The 17,799-nt window shown below is 43.9% G+C and overlaps 1 protein-coding gene across 1 annotated transcript; it reads left to right on the top strand.

Moving 5' to 3' along the window:
* The first annotated feature begins 1,101 nt into the window (after positions 1 to 1,101).
* c1h11orf96 (chromosome 1 C11orf96 homolog) lies at positions 1,102 to 2,617 on the top strand. Its single transcript, XM_039744196.1, has one exon. It carries the CDS (start codon positions 1,416 to 1,418, stop codon positions 1,782 to 1,784), a length of 369 nt encoding a protein of 122 aa, XP_039600130.1. The 5' UTR covers positions 1,102 to 1,415; the 3' UTR covers positions 1,785 to 2,617.
* The last annotated feature ends 15,182 nt before the right edge of the window (positions 2,618 to 17,799 follow it).

The following is a 17,799-nucleotide window of genomic DNA, read 5'->3' as shown; positions in this document are numbered from 1 at the left end:
TATGCTGTAGTTATTATAAGTCTTCACGGAGTTCTGGCCATTAGTGACTACCGGTTGGTGGTGCTGTATTAGTTATGAGGCCTCATGAAGACCAGATGATAAGTAAATGATAAGTAGGATTGGCGATTCTGAATTGGCCCTAGTGTGTGATTGGTGTGTGGGTGTGTTTGTGTGTGTCCTGCGGTGGGTTGGCACCCTGCCCAGGATTGGTTCCTGCCTTGTGCCCTGTGTTGGCTGGGATTGGCTCCGGCAGACCCCCGTGACCCTATTCGGATTCAGCGGGTTAGAAAATGGATGGATGGATGGAAGTAGGACATAGACAGTAGTGTATTATTAGGGTCGCCTGTAGGCCACACAACTTGGTATCTGTACTACAAGCCATACTATAGTTATTATGAAGACTCATGGAATTCCAGTCCTGAATCACAACCAGTAGGTGTCGCTGTAGTTGTAACGAGGCACCAGGAGTCATGCTCCTTAGTCGCTAGCCTTCTACCCTGTATTGTTATAGAGCCTCATGAAGTTCTGGTCCTCGATTCTCAGCAGCCGACCCCTCTGTTCTGCCCACCTGGCTTTTTTTTGTGGAATCTTTGCTCAGACTAGCCGTGCTGACATAAAAGCGAGACCCACTACTACACCACTTGGCCATTCTGCTTCATCCCCAATTGCCAGCCTTAGCAGCCCACCCTGCTCTTATCGCTGCAACAATTTGCATTCATTTTCTAGACTTTTCCACGGTGAGCCGGTCTGCTTTGCAGGAAGTGCCAATCACTGCTGCTAAGAGCCGCTCACCCACACAACAATCCCTGCTGCGATGCTCTCTGCAAATCCGCACATGCGTGTGCAAGTGACAAAGGAGGGGGGAGCGAGCCTGGGAGTCCCTGCAGTAACAGCCGCCCTGGCAGCCACAGCCTCACCGGTGACTCCTTCTCACAAGCTTCCCACTCGCATCATCAGACGGCTATTTCAGGGGTTGATTCCGGCAGATCAGTATGGAAGCCGGAAGTGTGCTGGGGGTGGGGTGTAGGGAGGGGGGAGTGGCCATGAGGCAGCTTCTGAGTGGGCTGGAAGGGGCTATATAAAGCCAGGGCTGCCTGCTTTGGATCAGTGAGACAGCGAGAGAAGCAAGCTGAGCAAGCAGCCTTTTCCAGCTGGAGAGACATTTGCTGCCGTAAAGCCAACCGCTAGCTGCTGTTGTGAAGGATTTTTAAAGGATCTGCCGGAGAAAAAATCCCAGCCCAGGAAATTAAAGGCTGAGCAACTGAAGCCCCTTGTACATCTACCGGGCTAAAAATAAAGAAAGTGCTCCGAAGTTCAGGAAGCACGCAGGAGCGGCAGACATCTCTTCACAGATCCTCAGTGGAAAGGTCCATCTTCTGTGGTGTCGACGAGCCGAGAGCACCCAAGAGCCGAGGATGATGGCTGCAAGGCACGTCGAGCTCACCGGGTACCACGCAGCAGTGCCTGCTCACTTTCTGGCTATGGAGGAGTTCCCCCAGCCACTGCCCGTCCCTAAAGCCACCGCTCGGGGCAAAGCACGCCAGAGGAGGCCCCGGCAGTCCCGCTTCAAGACCCAACCTGTGACATTCGCCGAAATCGTCGAGGTAGAGGAGGAAGGGGCTTCTCCCATGGAAGAAGAGAGGGCGAGGAAGTCTTTCCTGCAGTCACTGGAGAGCCTGAGGCGAAGCACACAGAACCTCCACAGCGGCGGGTCACGGGGCTGGGCGACGTCCTCGTCCCTCCAGGGCAGCGTGGACTCCAGCGACTCGGATTCCGCCCAGTAACATGGACTACTTGGACTACCGGGACGCTCAGGTGCTTCATAATGAAGTCTCTGACTGTTTTTTTTTAATGTACTTTTATTTTTATTTTATTTTTTTTTTTCTGGCCAAATATTTTAAGCAAACAGCTGAACTGATGAGGGACGTGTGGAGTGGGATGCAGGAGCAGCACAAGTCGATGGCAAGGGGCGCTGAAGCAGGGGTAGGAGTTGGAGTGATGTCACGTTACGAGTGTGCAGTCCGTGTGCGGGCACATGTGTGTACATCAGGCTGCACACGCCAACCCGAAAGAGGCGCTTTACATGGCTTGTTTGCCCAATGTTAATATATACAGATGTATATTTTGAAATATGAATAATGATGGCTAAAGGCTAAAAGTGTTATTTTCATTATACTCAAATATATTTTATGGAAATGTATGGAATATATTCATATAGCATATCTTAATGCACTGTCGTGTTATTTTCAATCACAATATGCTTGAATCAGTTCAGAGCCTGGACAGCATGGTTGTCTTTTAGAACTGAATATTAAGAGATGGGTCTGCGGTGGGGGGGCATTTGAAACTCGGGACTGCATGGAGCTTCAGTTGGACAGCAAAGATCGGGACTTGCTGGGGACCGGGATGGGAGTGGGAAGAACTGGGGGGAGTGCAGCCATGTTATTCATTACTTTACAACTTTTGATAATGGCAGTGAGACTTTCTGTTTTTATATCATTGTGTTAAGGAACTTTATATTGCAATTTTACACAAATGTTATATTATAATACAAAATGATTTTCAAATTTGTAAAACTGGCACTTTCTTACAAATATAATAAAGGATCTAAAATATCTTTGGTGAGATTGTCTTTTCTGTTGATGCTGAGTAGGGACCACCTCAGTGATCTGTGTAGGTATCAATTATATAGTGCCTTTCACATCCATCCATCTATCTGCATAGTGCTTTACATATCTAAGTAGTGTACTGTACATGACTTCTTTATAGCTTTTATCATAGTCTCTTCCATATGTATCTATTAAATACTGCCTTACAAATCTGTCTGTCTAAAATATAGTACATTAGATAGATAGATAGATAGATAGATAGATAGATAGATAGATAGATAGATAGATAGATAGATAGATAGATGCTTTATTAATCCCAAGGGGAAATTCACATTATATATGTATTTCTGAATATAGTGCCTTACATATTTATCTAACTACCAATTATATAACACCTGAAATATCTATTACATAGCACCTTACGTATCTAATTATTATTGTATATGGCCCTACATATCCATCTATGAATTATATAGAACATTACATTTCTATCTATCTATTGTATAGTGCCTTTCACTTCTATCTATCTATCTATCTATCTATCTATCTATCTATCTATCTATCTATCTATCTATCTATCTATCTATCATATAGTGCCTGACATACAGTATCTATCTATTGATTTTATTGCTCCCTATATATCTGTCTACTTAACATACAGTAACTTTCTATTATATGCTGTCTAACATATCTAGCTATTATACAGCATATTATTTATCTAGTTATCTTTGTATAAGGCCCTACATACTGTATCTATCATCGGTTATACAGAACTATACATTTCTATCTTCATTATATAGTGTCAGACATATCTATCTATCATATAGTGTCTTTCACATATCTATCTATCTATCTATCTATCTATCTATCTATCTATCTATCTATCTATCTATCTATCTATCTATCTATAATATAGTGCCTTTCACATTTCTATCTATCTATCTATCTATCTATCTATCTATCTATCTATCTATCTATCTATCTATCTATCAATTATATAGCTCCCTATATATGTATCTACTTAACATTACTTTCTATTATATACTGTCTTACATATCTAGCTATCTATTATATAGCGCCTTACATTTCTATCAATTATATAACATCTTACAGATCTATCTATTATATAGCATATTATTTATCTAGCTCTATTATATGTCATCGTACATAACTGCCTTTTTATTATATAGTGTCTTACCTTCTTTCTATCTATCATTATGTAGTGACTTACATATCTATTTATCTGTTTATTATATAGCATGTCACATATCCATCTCTTTCTATCTATTATATAATGTCTTACATACAGTATTAATCTCTCTATCATTTAGTGCATCTGTCCATCCATCCATCCATCCATCCATTTTCTAACCCGCTGAATCCAAATACAGGGTCACGGGGGTCTGCTGGAGCCAATCCTAGCCAAAACAGGGTGCAAGGCAGAAACCAATCCCGGGCAAGGCGCCAGCCCACCGCAGTCATTTAGTGCATTTCATATTTATATCTTCTATAAAATGCCTTACATATTTGCCTATCTTTTTCATTACGTAGTGCCTTACATATGTATCTATTTTATAGCATATATAGCACATAACTCATCTGCCTGTTATATGGCACCTTACAAACCTGACTCACTATTACATAGTGTCTCATTTCTAGTTATCTATTATATAATGCCTTACAGTTCTATCTATCAGTCTATTTATTATATAGTGCCTTACAAATCTGTCTTTTTATTATAAAATACTTTAAACATGTTTCTTATATAGTGCCTCTCACATCCATCTATCTATCATACAATGCCTTAGTATCTGTCTGTCTACCTGTCCACTCTCGGTGGTCTAGCCTCTTAAGTGGGATCTGGCCCTTTGTGTTAGTTGTGGTGGGATCAGATTTTGGATCACAGTGTCTGAAACTAAAATGGAAGGTGACAGGGATGACCACAGCTTAGTGCTGCTGCCTGCCAGGTCCTGTGGACCGAGTCTGGTTTGTGATCCACTGCCTTGTCGATGTAGAGTTTACATGTTCTCCTCATGTTTGTGTGAGTTCTCTTTAAGTTACGTCAGTTTTCTCCCACATGTAGGATGGGTTACCTGGTGTGAGGGTACATATTGCCCTGTGCTGGACTGGTGCATCCTCATGCACTTTAGAGTGGCCATACATACTTATATATATATATAGTGAGTGCCATGGAGGACAGATGGGCATGACAACTTGCCAAGATGGAAACTGAAAGCCAGGAATTGTTCCAACCCCCATATGTTAGGTGGGGTCCCAACTTCGACACCTGCAGGGGTTCATGGGAAGTGGAGTCTGGAAGTGCAGCCCTGTTGAGGTCTCTGGGTACCACAAGGGGGGAATTGTCATAGGAGTTCTCAAACAACTCGGAAGTGCTCCCCACAAATCATGCCGGGCAACTGGGAGGCTTTCCAGGTCCAGCATAAAAGGATCCTCGGGGAGTCAGAGATGGGAAGCAGTGGGTGACACTCAACTGGAGGCGGAAGGCGAAGTAGGAGTTTCATTGTTTTGTGTGATTACATTTTATAACATTAAAAATCCATTATTTGAACCTGTGACTGACCTGGGGTTTGGGGCTTGGTGGTACTCACTACTATATATATATATATATATATATATATATATATATATATATATATATATATATATATATATATATATATATTGTAAAAGATTCAACAACAACAGACATAAAGGTTTGGGGTTTTCCGGCCCCGTATATTGTAGACGCTCCACAATAAAGCAAAAAGATCAGGTCAATGGTTACAAACTAAACAGTTCATAAGCGCGACGCCATACTAGGCGCCGGCGGCCATTTTTATAAGGGAGGAGCCGGAAGTGGAGGAATGCTGGGAAGGAATCGTGAGGGATGATGGGACTGCTGATGTCATGGAAGATGGCGGAGGAAGGGCGGAAGTAAACGTACTGCGGGCAAGAGTCATGGCGGAGCGTTTCTGGAAAACAAAGAAGAAAGGTTAGTACCCGCCACTCCCCACTGGCGAACGTCCTTCGATGTGATTTAAGATCCTTCCGCGGCCTCCTAGTCGCGCATGCGTGATGATATATATATATATATATATAGATAGATAGATACATACATATATATATAATATACAGTACATACATATATATAACTATAACTATATATATGGAATAGTACATATACAGAATAGTATATATATATATATAGAGAGAGAGAGAGATACTGTATATACAATATATATATATACTGTATATATATATATATATACAGTATATATATATATTGTATATACAGTATCTCTCTCTCTCTCTCTCTCTCTCTATATATATATATATATATATATATATATAAATACTATTCTGTATATATTGTGAACGCTGGCCCGGACGCAGACAGGCAGACACGTTTAATTCACCCCACACACGTTTATTCTCCATATTTATTGTGCTCACACAAACCCCAAAAGCCCCCAAAGTCCTGGCCACACAGTCCAATGCCTTTCTCTCTTCAGGCTCCTCCTTGCCTCGTCCAGAGACCTTGTCCTCTTCCACCCAACTCTAGCCATTGTACGAAGGGAGGCGGACCCTTTTATAATCCCCCGGATGTGCTCTATTTGTGTCCCGGCAATCTTCCACCGACACGCCCCAGTGTAGCGGAAGTGCCGGCTGCATCCCCGGAAGCACTCCCGGTGTCCCCGCTCCTCTTCCCCCCAGCACTTCCGGGTGTGGCAGAAGTGCTGAGGTCCAGGGCTCCAAAAGCATAGGGGTGCCCCCTGGCGGTAACCACAGGCCCCTACAGGGTTGAGCTTCAAAGCTCTGTACCCGTGGTCCCCAAAGGTACCAGGGTGGTTGCCCCCACATGGTCTGAGGACGGTGTAAGCCCTATTCTCTATATATACTGTATAGTAAGCCCTCAAACCTCAGACACAGCAACACAGTCAACAGTCCCAGGTTTCTCCAACAATATAAATGCAGTCACAGTGGCAACTCTTCATCCCTTTTCTCCTCCTCCTCATCTATTTCTTTCTCTGACTTGTCTTTTCCGTAAAGGGTGGTGCGGTCCTTTACAACTTGAGCATGAGTGTACTTCTTAAGCAACAGGAGTACCAGCAGGAAGCACTTCTGGGTCAGGCAGAACCTCTCTATCTTACCATCAGTAACAGTAGACCCCAACAGGGCTGCCTAACAAAACTATAATTCCCTAAAGCCCTTCAGGTGTCTGAACAGGAACCATGCTGGAGAGATTCTGCCACCCAGCATACTGAAGGGACACAAGGCATCCTAGCTGGGAATGGCACCACAAAGCAAACTGGTCAGGATGCCTGTCCTTCCGCATCCCAGCTGGGTAAGTACTTGTCCATCTCAGCTGGCATGTATTCTGCGACAGAGTACATATGCATCATTGGGTGCCCTATAGAATATGCCAGCCCACCACAGTGCCAACACTCACTCTCACCTAAGATGCCCGTCTTTGGGGTGACAGACAGGGACTGGCTGTGGAATTTGAACCCAAAATGCTGGAGGCCTGATTCAACAACACTAACCAGTGTGCTGCTCCAGAGCAGAAAGCAAAATATGTCATGCAGCATTCATATAGTTTTAGATAAAGAAAATCAAATTATAACACATAATTATAGAGAATGAGATGATATTCCCAAAAAGCAGGCAAGACAGACAGTACAGCGCCTGGTTTTATTTCATACATCACCATTACCCTGTACTTTTAATTCATTATTATGCTGCAACTAGATGTGCGAGGTGTGATCAAAAAATACGGTGAATGCTTTAAAAAAGAAGCGTTTATTACAGTTGTCACACACGTGCGCTTAGGAGACAGTCGGTAAGCTCCAAGGTGAGTGAAACGTCACGAGATGAAGGGTTGATACGCGGTAACGATGCCTCTCTCTCTTTCTTCCCGTCAGAATAAAAGAAGAGAAATAAACATGCATGGATGGACTCTAAAGATGGCCACTGAAAACGTCACCTCCGTCCCACCCAGATGACATATCTTCTGGCCCCTTCACATGACTTCAATTCCAGCTCCTCCTGGTGACATCGCTCACCATGCCACATCACTTCTGGTCCATCCTTGATGACGTCGCTTCGGTCCCACAGCTTCGACGTCATCTCCTGCCAACTCGCTTCCCGTTTCCATTTTGTGTTTCACTGTATAAAAAACGCCATTTTGTTGTCAGATACTTACTGTTTTTGATCCACTACAAAGTGTTTTGTCTTTTCTTTGTCCTTTGGACAATATCTGGGGACAGTCCCCAAACCTTTATGTTTTGTGAGAGACTCTTATGTGAAGAAACTTATCACACAGTAAAAGATCTCCAACTACGAGTCCTCCTCCACTTGGAATGCACTTTTCCCAACGCTCCTGCCACTTTGCGAAGCAGTTCTCGGAGTTTTCTTTTAAGAGCGTCTTTAGTTGGGCTGTCGTGGCTGCCTGGATGTCCTCAATGGATTGAAATTGTTTGCCTTTCGTGGACATTTTTCAATTTACAGTGGAAACTCGGGTCGAGACCGTAATTCGTTCCAAAACTCTGGTTGAAAGGTCGTGACCCGAAGTAATTTCCCCCATAGGACTGTATGTAAATATAATTAACCCATTCCAGACCGTACAAACTGTATGCATATATACAGTGGGATGCAAAAGTTTGGGCAACCTTGTTAATAGTCATTATTTTCCTGTATAAATCGTTGGTTGTTACGCTAAAAAATGTCAGTTAAATATATCATATAGGAGACACACACAGTGATATTTGAGGAGTGAAATGAAGTTTATTGGATTTGAAGAAAGTGTGCAATAATTGTTCAAACAAAATCAGGCAGGTGCATACATTTGGGCACCGTTGTCATTTTATTGATTCCCAAACTTTTAGAACTAATTATTGGAACTCCAATTGGCTTGGTAAGCTCAGTGACCCCTGACCCACAGACACAGGTGAATCCGAGTATTTAAGGGGGTCCATTGTAAGTTTCCCTCCTCCTTTAATTTTCTCTGAAGAGTAGCAACATGGGGGTCACAAAACAACTCTCAAATGACCTGAAGACAAAGACTGTTCACCATCATGGTTTAGGGGAAGGATACAGAAAGCTGTCCCAGAGATTGAAGCTGTCTGTTTCCACAGTTAGGAACATATTGAGGAAATGGAAGACCACAGGCTCAGTTCAAGTGAAGGCTCGAAGTGGCAGACCAAGAAAGATTTCGGATAGACAGAAGCGACGAATGGTGAGAACAGTCAGAGTCAACCCACAGACCAGCACCAAAGACCTACAACATCATCTTGCAGCAGATGGAGTCACTGGGCATCGTTCAACCATTCGGCGCACTTTACACAAGGAGATGCTGTATGCGAGAGTGATGAAGAGGAAGCACAAACAGAGCCGCTTGAGGTCTGCTCAAGCACATTTGGACAAGCCAGCTTCATTTTGGAATAAGGTGCTGTGGACTGATGAAACTAAAATGGAGTTATTTGGGCATAACAAGGGGCGTTATGCATGGAGGAAAAAGAACACAGCATTCCAAGAAAAACACCTGCTACCTACAGTCAAATATGGTGGTGGTTCCATCATGCTGTGGGGCTGTGTGGCCAGTGCAGGGACTGGGAATCTTGTCAAAGTTGTTGTCACATCCCAATTTTGCCTATTGTGTGTCTTCAAGCCCCATAATCATCAACGAAAAGAAGCTGTTCGTATCATCTCATTTCACTTGTTGCAGATCATCTGATCCTCTCTGGAGAATCACCGTAGATCGCCATCTGTGGAGGGAAGTTACTTCTTGGAAAAACTCCACCCATCGTTGTTCATGGAGGGATGGTCCCCTTTGAGAATATCCTCTGACTGTCATCCATGGAAGGAAATTCCCCTTTGAGAATCTCTACCAATCGTCACAAGTGGCGGGAAGTTCCCCCTTGGAGAACCGCTGCTTATCGTTCTGCATGGGGGAAATTTCCTCCTTGGAAAATCTCCACCAATTGTCATCCGTGAAAGGAATATTTGCCGATCATCGTCCATGGAGCGAAGTTCCACCTTGGAGAATCACCACTGATCATCATCCATAGAAGAAATTTCCTCCTTGAAAAATCTCCATCAATTGTCATCCATGGAAGTAAGTTCCCCTTTGAGAATCTCTGCCAATCATCACCCGTGGAGGAAGTTCTCACTTGGTGAATCACCGCCGATTGTTGTCTGTGTGGTGACTTTTGACTTTGGAGAATCATCGCCGATCTTTGTCTGTGGAAGGGAAGTTCCCCCTTGGAAAAGCACCACTGATCATCCTCCGTGGAGGAAAGTTCCTCCTTGGAAAATCTCCACCAATTATGATCTGTGGAAGGAATTTCCCCTTTGAGAATATCTGCCCATCGTCATCCATGGAGCGAAGTTCCCCCTTGGAGAATCTCCGCTGATCATCAGTGGAGTGAAGTTCCCCTTTGAGAATCTTTGCCGATCGTCGTCTGTGGATGGATGTTCCCCCGTGGAGCATTTGCCGTTAAGTCATCGTCTGGCTGTGTTGTTTGTTTTCCACTTGCAAGTAGTGGCCCATCGCAAGATTTTCCGTGAGCTGTTCACGGCCCTTTCTCATTCAGTAGTACGACTGTAATTCACAATTCAGCGGGACCCAATTTCTGATATCATGCAACCCATTAGGTGAATAGATGACGATGCAAATAAAGGTACACTGAAGGACTGAAGCCGGGCCTTCGTGACATTCAGGGTACACGGTCACCGGGCGCCTTGCCGCTCCAGTATTATTTTTTCTGCTTGATTGTAACGTATGGAAGATAATTTGTGCCAAAATGAAATGCAATCCAACGTGTTAACTACATTGAAATGCGATGCACATGCAAATGAGTCGATTAATGTTAGCACAGTTTTATTAAAAATCCTTATCAACCAAACAATTGATTCCAGTACACATTTTTTTTTGTTCTTCATTTCACCTTATACAATTTCTCGTATTAGGAATTTATTAGTTTTCACATTCCCCTTGGGGTAGCGCCTCTGGAGCAGTTGAAGGTTAAGGGTCTTGCTCAAGGGCCCAGCAGAGTAGGATCTCTTTTGGCAGTGACGGGGATTTGAACCGGCAACCTTCGGGATACCAGTGCAGATCCTTAGCCTCAGAGCCACTACTCATTGCCTAAAACACAAAAAAGCCTGAAAAGGCAAAGCAACACAAGGGAGAGGAGAAACACCGCACCCCTGAGCTCAATTAAACAAATCTGACATATTTTATTTATTTTTTTTTAATTAAAAAAATTGACAAAACTCCCAAAAATTCAAAATTCTAAAGAAGGTGAGAAAAATCCCAAAAAGATTAGATTTCAAATAACAAAGTAAAACATTCCAACAAAATTTTAAAAATCTAATCTCATTATCTGAAAGAGCTTTTAATGGTGAAGGTCACAGTGGCAACAGGCCTTGGCGATCGAGTGGGCTATTAACCCACTGAGGTGCCACTTTCTGGGACGTCAGCTCACTCTTGACACCTACCAGGCAGCACTCCAGTGGATGGCACTGCCCAAAGAGTTGAACCCCCATGTCACTAGATGGTCCCTGGACCTCCCGCCTTATAGATATGAAGTCAGGGTATACCCTTCATACCAATGGCGACCCTCTTTCTTGTGTTTATGACCTCTCAGTTTGGACCACCTGACCCAGCGGGTCTGGACTATGATGAACTGGTGTCACACGTGGGCACTTGGAGGGCAGCTTAAGGGCTCTGGTGATGGTAGTTACCCCGTTGACCCCGTTTCAGAAATGGTGATGTTATATTGTGGGGCACAGCCCATTGGCACTGTCTGCTCATTTCAGCTTCTCTTTTCCAGATGTTGGCACTTTATCCAGTAGATCTTTTCAGTTATTTTTTTTCTGGGTCTTTCGTAAATTGCCTGCTTTTGGGGGTCTGCGGGCACATAAAACTTTACTAAGAGATTCCGACATCTGCCACTGACAACAAGCTGCCAACAGACACAGGCTCTCCTACAGCCATTATAACTCAGAGTTCCCTGCAGAATGTTGCCCACTGCCAGCCTTAAAATGGAGCTGAGAACAAGACAGAAAAAAGTGCCATTCAGAGTCTCCAAGTGACACACTGTACTCAAAATAAATGTCACAAGCCATCCAAAGGGAACAGTCAGCCAGAATTAGAGCCTTCAGTGCCATTTCGGTCATCAGGAGATCAGGTTACCAAGGCAACCCAAATGGCACATCAATTACCAGCACAGGATGAAACACAGAGAGGTGCCAGGCTGAAAGACAGAGAAGTGCCAGGCAAGTCAAGCAAAACAAACAAAAAAAAAATGTCCAGGGCTCTTATTTTTAGAAATGTCAGGTCACAAACTTTTCCAGATGGTGTACTAAGGAAAAAAAAGATTACAAAATAAGTCCAAGGGGTGGTCTTGGCTTTTTCTTTTTTTTATTGATTTTTCTATCCATCCATCTTTTAAGCTGCTTTGTTCAGGCCAGTGTCACAGTGAGCCAGAGGGCACATGACAGTCCATGAGCGGGCACAGTCACCCAGTCTGGAGTCACACTACGTACTTTGTAATTAAATAGCTAGAGCAAGTTTATTTTCACTTTTTTAAAACAACCGGATTAGGGTCACACTCTGAGTGAAAGGCAGGGTTTAAACATACATCCTTTGTTTTATATAGCGCCTTTATGTATAGTACATTTGTTTCCATGCTCCTACAATTAAAGATTAAAGGGATTACTCAGGGTCTTACACTGCATCAATGGCAAGAATTAAGCACATTATATAGCGCCTTTCTATAGAAAGTCCTGTCTCTAGGCACTTCACAATTAACAAGAGACTGCACGTTCATTTTTCTACAGATGGAGTATGGGTGACTTTCTTAAGGTCAAAGGCAGAGACTGAATCAGTGTCCTTTATTTTGATATAGTGCCCTCATGTGGTGGACCCCAGTCTACAGCAGTTTATATGCCTAACACATTTGTTTCCACAACTGGATGTAAAGGAGGTCTTTTGGGGGTCACACAGTGAGTGCCCTTATTCAAAATAAATACTTATTTCTTTAAAATTCAAAATAGGGAGGTTAAGCGACTTACTGAGTGTCAAACACTCAGAAAAAAAACAGTGAAGTTGTGTCCTTCGTTTTATATAGCGCCTTACTGTAGTAAGTCCCATCTCAGGGCACTTTACAGTTACCAAGCTACAGCACATTCACTTCCAAATCTCTGTGGCTGATGATGATGGGACTCATTTACCGTCACGCCGTGTGACAAAGGCAGCGATTAAACCCGTGTCCTTAATTTGAAAATGCACCTTACTGTACTAAACTCAGTCCCAAGATACTTTGCAACTACCGAACTACAGCACAATCATTTCCATTTTCATACAACTGAACAGTATATGACTCACTAGAGGTCACATTATATAGTGCCTTTCACATATCTATCTATCTATCTATCTATCTATCTATCTATCTATCTATCTATCTATCTATCTATCTATCTATCATATAGTGCCTTTCACATATCTATCTATCTATCTATCTATCTATCTATCTATCTATCTATCTATCATATAGTGCCTTTCACATATCTATCTATCTATCTATCTATCTATCTATCTATCTATCTATCTATCTATCTATCTATCTATCTATCATATAGTGCCTTTCACATATCTATCTATCTATCTATCTATCTATCTATCTATCTATCTATCTATCTATCTATCTATCTATCTATATGTTTCCATGTTGAATCACACAGAGAGTCAAAGTGTTAATGAAGACTTTTGCGGAGTTATGAACGTTGCTGATGAGTTGCTCAGATCTCTTCATGTTTCTGGTGTCCTGACTGGAAAGTGACATAGAGACCCCCTCCCTCACTCAGCCCACTGAGTGATCGGCGCTTCTCTTTTCCGACACTACAAGTGGATGTCATGGGGGTCACTCAGTTGTCATGAAGGGTCCCGTCTCCTTTATTTTTAATTTTAAGTATCTGAATTTTGTTTCTGCGTGTTTCCAGTTACAGAGCTGCAGCTCATTTATTTCCGTTTTTTCTGCAGCTCACTTGCAGTCACACGGTGTCCCTTTCTGATATAGCGCCTTTCGTTAGTGACCGTAGACCTTAACTCACTTTCAGTACACCTGTGTCTGTGGAGGTGCAGTAGCTCATTCAGAGGCCTTGGTGTGTACAGGTCAGGGATAATTAGCTATGGAAACTGTGAGCATATAAATCAGAAGAAGACGTTTTAGGGGTCTGACAGGAGCCAACGTGGAGTATGACGAGGTGTGATGCGAGGTCTGACGTTGTGTTGCCTGAATGGCTGCCAGCAGACGATATGCTGTGGCTCATCTGTGAACCATCATGACCTGCGGCTCTGAGGTGCGAGTTCAGGGAGACTTACAGGGAGACTTGTTTCCCTATCGAGACATTTTTATTGTTCTTGTTTTCATTATCTAACCCTCTTACCGGGTGCTGCCATCAGGACTGTCTTTTCATCTCCTCATAACGTGCTACTCTGTTCTTCTACTTCGTCTTGTTAGCGGCCTGTAGGGATCTTACTGTTTAGAGGGTCGCAATTTTGTACAAACAGTGGAGAACCAGCAGGCCGAGCCCCCTGACGCCGTGCCAGCGCTCGTTCTGGGATGTTTTATTGCCGGCGGGCTTGAAGCGGACGCCAGTAAAAAGACGCAAAGACAATCCAAGAGGTTTGTGTCTCCTGTAAACACTTCTTGGAAACTCGTAAAAAAATATTTACAGTGCGAGTTAAGTGACATCATCATCAACGAGCAGATTTACATTAAGATCAAAGCACACCGTGTTGGGCTTCTGTTAATGGAAAGGCTGCAGATTTTAAACTAAAACTCATCATCATCATCATCATCATCATAGGTGGTATGGTGGGTCGTACTGCTGCCTCACAAATCCAGTAAGTCCTGGGTTCAAATGCGACATCTGGCTGCCACTCATGTGGACTTTGCACGTTCTCCCCGTGTGGGTTTGTATCCTGGTAGTCTGCTTTCTCTTTCTTATCCCAAAGACGTACCGACGGGGACAAAATTGTTGGAACCCCTCCATGAATAAAGAAGACCCATCCATTTTCTAACCCGCTGAATCCAAATACAGGGTCACAGGGGTCTGCTGGAGCCAATCCCAGCCAACACAGGAACCAATCCTGGGCAGGGTGCCAACCCACCACAGGACACACACAACCACATACTAGGGCCAATTTAGGATCGCCAATCCACCTAACCTGCATGTCTTTGGAAGGAAACCAGAGCACCCGGAGGAAACCCACACAGACACGGTGAGAACATGCAAACTCCACGCAGGGAGGACCCGGGAAGCGAACCCGGGTCTCCTAACTGCGAGGCAGCAGCGCTACCACTGCGCCACCGTGCCGCCTAAAGAAGACCCTGCAACTGAAATAAATGACAAAAAGAATTGCCACCCATCATTGACTATTCCGTTGAGTCAACCGAATATTTTAAATAATAACAGAAATGAAAATGATATGGACAACAATGAATGGTGGGACCTCCTTGTAGCACAAACTTTAGAGTTTGCAATCCCTGCACACAAGCGATTTGTGGAGCTCTCCATGAGACTTCTGCTCCAGTCCACAGGTCGTTCGTCCCACTCGTCCTGAGCCAACTGCTCCAGCTGGGTCAGATTTGAAGGGGGTCTTCTCCAAATGGCTTCTTTCAGTTCTTTCCATAGGATTCAAGTAAGAGCTCCTAGAAGGCCACTTCACAATAGTCCAATGTTTTATCCTTAGCCATTCTTGGGTGCTTTTAGCTGCGTGTTTTGTCTCAATAGCCTATTGGAGGGTCCATGAGCTGCGACAGAGATAGAGCTTTCTGACGCTGGGCAGGACGTTTCACTCCAGAACGTCTCGATGGTCTTGAGGTTTCATTGACTCAGGGCACCCCATGCCAGATGCAACAAAGCAGCCCCAAAAACATCACCGAGCCTCCTCCGTGCTTCTTCCTCCTCTTTGACTCGTCTGACAGATCTGCAGAACAAGTCAGTCAAACACTGAGAGAGGAGTGCGTCCAAGGAGCTTCTACACCACCAGCTCATGTCTCCTGGTGCTTGAGGTAAGTTAAGTGAAGTACAGCATGGAAAATAAGTATTGAACGCTTCAACGTTTCTCTCAGTAAATATATTTCTAATGGGGCTATTGACATGAAATTTTCACAAGATGTCGGTAACAACCCAGGTAATCCACACATACAAAGAAATCAACACAAATAAGTCCATAAATGAAGTTATGTGTAATAAAGTGGAATGACACAGGGAATAAGTATTGAAAAGGAAGGTGCAAAAAGTCCTGGAAAGCCAAGAAACAGCTGACATCTATCAGCATTTAGAAAGCAATCCTGATAGCCCCCCATCAGTGCAAATAAATATCAGGTGGTTTAGTCCGAATTGATGGCCTATCATTATCAAGGTGTCACACAAGAAGCATCTCATGATGGGTAAAAGCAAAGAGCTCCCTCAAGACCTTCACAACCTTACTGATGACATTGGTGACAGACGTATTTCTAAACTTCTGATTGTTCCAGTGAGCACACCGTTATTCCGGAAGTGGAAAGAACATCATTACACCATAAACCAGCCATGATCAGGACCTCCTGACAGAGGAGTCAAAAGAAGAATCAGAAGATCCAAGGACCACTCGCTTGTGGAGAGCTTCAGAAAGACCTGGAATTAGCAGGTCCACTAAGTGATGCACTCTACCGCCATGGCCTCTATGCACACTCACCACACAAGACTCCAAGCACGCTGAAGCTCATTTAAAGTTTGTTGCACAACATTTGGACAAGCCAATGAAATACTAGGAGAACAGAATCTGAGCAGATGAGACCAAAATTGAACTCTTTGGATGTCACGGCACACACCATGTTTGGAGGAGAAATGCCACTGCACATCACCCCACAAAACTGGCAGACTTCATATAATTGAAGGAAGGATGGATGGAGAAATGTAGAGGGACATTCTTGATAAGAATCTGCTGCCATCTACCTGGATGTTGAAGATGAAACGAGGGGGGACATTTCAGCAAGACAAGGATCCCAAAAACACAACTGCTAGAAAGGCCAAGTCAATCACCCAACTTGAATCCAATTGAAAATCTATGGAAAGAACCGAAGATCAGAGTTCATAGAAGAGGCTCCAGGAACCTTCAAGATTTGAAGACAGTTGGTGTGGAAGAACGGGCCCAAATCCCACCTGAGCAATATGTGCGACTAGTTTCTCCATATAGGAGGCATCTTGAAGCTATCATTACCAACAAAGACTTTTCTACTAAGGATTAAATACATTTAAATAAGTGAAGCATACTCTAGCATACGGCGGTGTAAGAATAGGAATGGAAAACGGTGAGAAAGGCTATAACAAAGGCTTAGGAAACCATCGTTGGAGTATAACAAAAATAGCAAGGAGCAAAACCAATGCCAATGGTCGAGAGAGTACCTTCCTGTAGCAGGCTACGGAAAACATAGATATATATAGATAGACGCCGCATTCACTGTGTTGACCAGTCGACACAATACGTCAGTGCATCCGCCATATTGCGAGTGGTAAAAGTGCCATTTAAACTAATACAGGTAGACGTGGAAACCTGGTTTTCTGATGAAAAAACAATAACGTTTTAAACAGTATCGTTTACACACAACAGATTTCGTTTACATGCAATTATTTATATATATTTATACACTAAATGCGTGCGTATCCCATGGTCTTAGAGCTGGTGGGCGGGGTTCTGTGAGTTGGCGGGCGTGGCTCTCTGTCTTGCTTGCACTTAGAGTTGGCGGGCGGGGCTCTCTGTCTTGTGTGCGCGCTCTGTCTTGCTTGCCCTTAGAGTTGGTGGGTGGGGCTCTGTGAGTTGGCGGGCGTGGCTCTCTGTCTTGCTTGCACTTAGAGTTGGCGGGCGTGGCTCTCTGTCTTGCTTGCCCTTAGTTAGAGTTGGCGGGTGGGGCTCTCTGTCTTGTGTGCGCTCTCTGTCTTGCTTGCCCTTAGAGTTGGCGGGCGGGGCTCTGTGAGTTGGCGGGCGTGGCTCTCTGTCTTGTGTGCGCTCTCTGTCTTGCTTGCCCTTAGTTAGAGTTGGCGGGTGGGGCTCTCTGTCTTGTGTGCGCTCTCTGTCTTGCTTGCCCTTAGAGCTGGTGGGCGGGGCTCTGTGAGTTGGTGGGCGTGGCTCTCTGTCTTG

This window comes from Polypterus senegalus, chromosome 1 (assembly GCF_016835505.1).
Source record: "Polypterus senegalus isolate Bchr_013 chromosome 1, ASM1683550v1, whole genome shotgun sequence".
In the NCBI taxonomy this organism is placed as follows: Eukaryota; Metazoa; Chordata; class Cladistia; order Polypteriformes; family Polypteridae; genus Polypterus; species Polypterus senegalus.
The sequence above is the reverse complement of the archived record's forward strand: the minus strand, read 5'-3'. Positions and strand labels throughout refer to the sequence as shown.

Coding starts and splice junctions, on each gene's coding strand:
- c1h11orf96 (XM_039744196.1), top strand. CDS start 1,416: ATGATGGCTGCAAGGCACGTCGAGCTCACCGGGTACCACGCAGCAGTG.